Source organism: Chinchilla lanigera, unplaced genomic scaffold, assembly GCF_000276665.1.
Source record: "Chinchilla lanigera isolate Chin_1 unplaced genomic scaffold, ChiLan1.0 scaffold00013, whole genome shotgun sequence".
Lineage (NCBI taxonomy): Eukaryota > Metazoa > Chordata > Mammalia > Rodentia > Chinchillidae > Chinchilla > Chinchilla lanigera.
In genome coordinates this window covers 22,862,285-22,864,898 of record NW_004955414.1, presented here as the reverse complement: position 1 = coordinate 22,864,898, position 2,614 = coordinate 22,862,285, and the positions used below count along the sequence as shown (strand labels likewise).

Here is a 2,614-nt window from a genome sequence, read left to right as displayed (position 1 = left end):
TTGCTTAAATACCTAATTCAATGGAAAAGTTGGAAGATAAACTCCCAGGTAGTAGAACAAAAAACAAACAAACAAACAAAAAAAATGGCTTCCAGGGTCCAACTGCTGAAGTGCTCAAAATAAGTTCATTGCTGAGAGCCTTCTTCGGATTGCACATTTTTGATTACTTCTTATTGCGGTCTGCAGAGGATCCTGGGAGACCCTCAAGCCACGCAATGGCAGGCGCTTTGCCGGAGACAGTGACCTTCGAGGAGGTAGCTGTGAACTTCAGCTCTGCAGAGTGGGCTTTGCTGAATCCATCCCAGAAGCAGCTCTACAGAGGTGTGATGTGGGAGACATTGATGAATATTAATGCTATAGGAAGAACACAGCATAACCAGCAAATTGAAGAAGAAGACAAAAATTCCCCAAGAAATCTACGATATGATGAAGACAATTATTTGCAATTAGAAGAGAAGGTGTATAAATGTGATGAATATGGAAAAGACTGCAGTGATTGCCTGTCCTTTGAAAAGCATGAAGTGAGAAAGACTGGAGAGAAACTCTATGAATATGAACAATGTGGGGAGGCTACATTTCATCATAGTGAACCAACTCACCCTGCAGACAAAACTTTTGTAGGTAAGAAAAGTGTGAAAGCTTCAAGAACAACCACTGGTGCTGAAATCTATAGAAGAAATTGCAGTTGGGGATATGCAAACTTATACAAGCACCGTGAGACTAGTTTTGTTCCTTCATATTATACTCACATACATGAGAGAAGAAATCCTGGAGAGAAACCTCAGTTAACTAAGAAATATGTAAAAGCATTAGCTCTTAGTAATTTCTTTCAAAAACATGAAAAAAGTCACACTATGGAGACAGTTTATGCATGTAAGCAGTGTGGGAAAGCATTCAGCACACACAATCACTATCAAAGTGACAGAAACATTCCTACTGTGGAGACACACTATGTATGTAAGCAATGTGGGAATACTTTCATTCAAAATGGTGACCTTCTTGTACATAAAAGAATTTACACTGGGGAGAAACCCTATGGATGTAAGCAGTGTGGGAAGTCTTTCAGGAAAGATGGTAAACTTAGCATACATAAAAGAACTGACACTGGGGAGAAACCCTATGCATGTAAACAATGTGGGAAAACATTCAGTCGAAATGGTTTCCTTCTTGCACATAAAAGAATTCACACTGGGGAGAAACCTTATGTATGTAAGCAATGTGGGAAAGCATTCCGTCAAAAGTGTGCCCTTAGAGTACATGAAAGAATTCACACTGGGGAGAAACCTTATGTATGTAAGCAATGTGGGAAATGTTTCAGTGAAAGTAACAATTTGCAAGTACATCACAGAAGTCACACTGGGAAGAAACCCTATGTATGTAAGCAATGTGGGAAATCTTTCAGTCGAAATTATGCCCGTAGAGTACATGAAAGAATTCACACTGGGGAGAAACCTTATGTATGTAAGCAATGTGGGAAATGTTTCAGTGAAAATAGCAAATTGCAAGGACATCACAGAATTCACACTGGGGAGAAACCCTATTTATGTAAGCAATGTGGGAAAACATTCAGTCAAAATAGTAGCCTTAGAGTCCATGAAAGAATTCACACTGGGGAGAAACCCTATGTGTGTAAGCAATGTGGGAAGTCTTTCAGTCAAAATGGTCACCTTCTTGTACATAAAAGAATTCACACTGGGGAGAAACCGTATGTATGTAATCAATGTGGGAAAGCATTCAGTCAAAATAGTAGCTTTAGACTCCATGAAAGTATTCACACTGGGGAGAAACCCTATGTGTGTAAGCAGTGTGGGAAATCTTTCAGGAAAAATAGTAAACTTACCATACACAAAAGAGTTCACACTGGAGAGAAACCCTAGGTACGTAAGCAGTGCAGGAAATGTTTCAGGAAGAGTGATAATCTTAAAGTCCATGAAAGAATTCCCACTGGGGAGAAACCCTATGTATGTAAGCAATGTGGGAAAACATTCAGTCAAAATAGGAGCCTTAGAATCCATGAAAGAATCCACACTGGGGAGAAACCTTATGTATGTGAGATATGTGGAAAAAGATATGCTGGTAAGTCCACACTTTGTAGACATAGAAGATTCCACACTGAGGAGAAACCCTATGTATGTAAGCAATGTGGGAAATCTTTCAACCGACATGGTTACCTTCTTGTACATGAAAGAATTCACACTGGGGAGAAACCTTAGGTATGTAAGCAGTGTGGGAAACCTTTCAGTCATAAATGTACCTTGCAAAGACATCACAATTCACAGTGGGGAGAAACCTACGTAACCATTGATGTGGGATAGCATTCAGCAGACACAATCACTGCAAAACTCATGGAAGAAATCCCACTGGGGGAAAACATATCTGTGTGGAAATTTCAAAAATCATTTGCTGATAATGGCAATTTTTGTTGAGGTAGAAGATCCCACACTGGGGAGAAACACTATGCATGTAAGAAATGTGGGAGATCATTCTGCCACCAGAGTAATTGTCAAAAACTTGAAAGAGGGGGCTGGGGATTTAGCTCACCGGCAAAGCGCCTGCCTGGCAAGCGCAAGGTCGTGAGTTCGGTTCCCGGTACCGGAGAAAAACAAAAAACAAA

At 40.2% G+C, this 2,614-nt stretch overlaps 1 protein-coding gene across 1 annotated transcript in view; it reads left to right on the top strand.

Moving 5' to 3' along the window:
• LOC102014662 (zinc finger protein 431-like) overlaps positions 1-2,590 on the top strand; it is a 6,604-nt gene extending 4,014 nt beyond the window's left edge. Inside the window, exon 2 of the mRNA XM_013512082.1 lies at positions 37-2,590. Coding sequence (XP_013367536.1) covers positions 37-1,877 — 1,841 coding nt within the window. The 3' untranslated portion in view covers positions 1,878-2,590. The remainder of the gene's footprint in view (positions 1-36) is intronic.
• Positions 2,591-2,614: the final 24 nt, after the last annotated feature.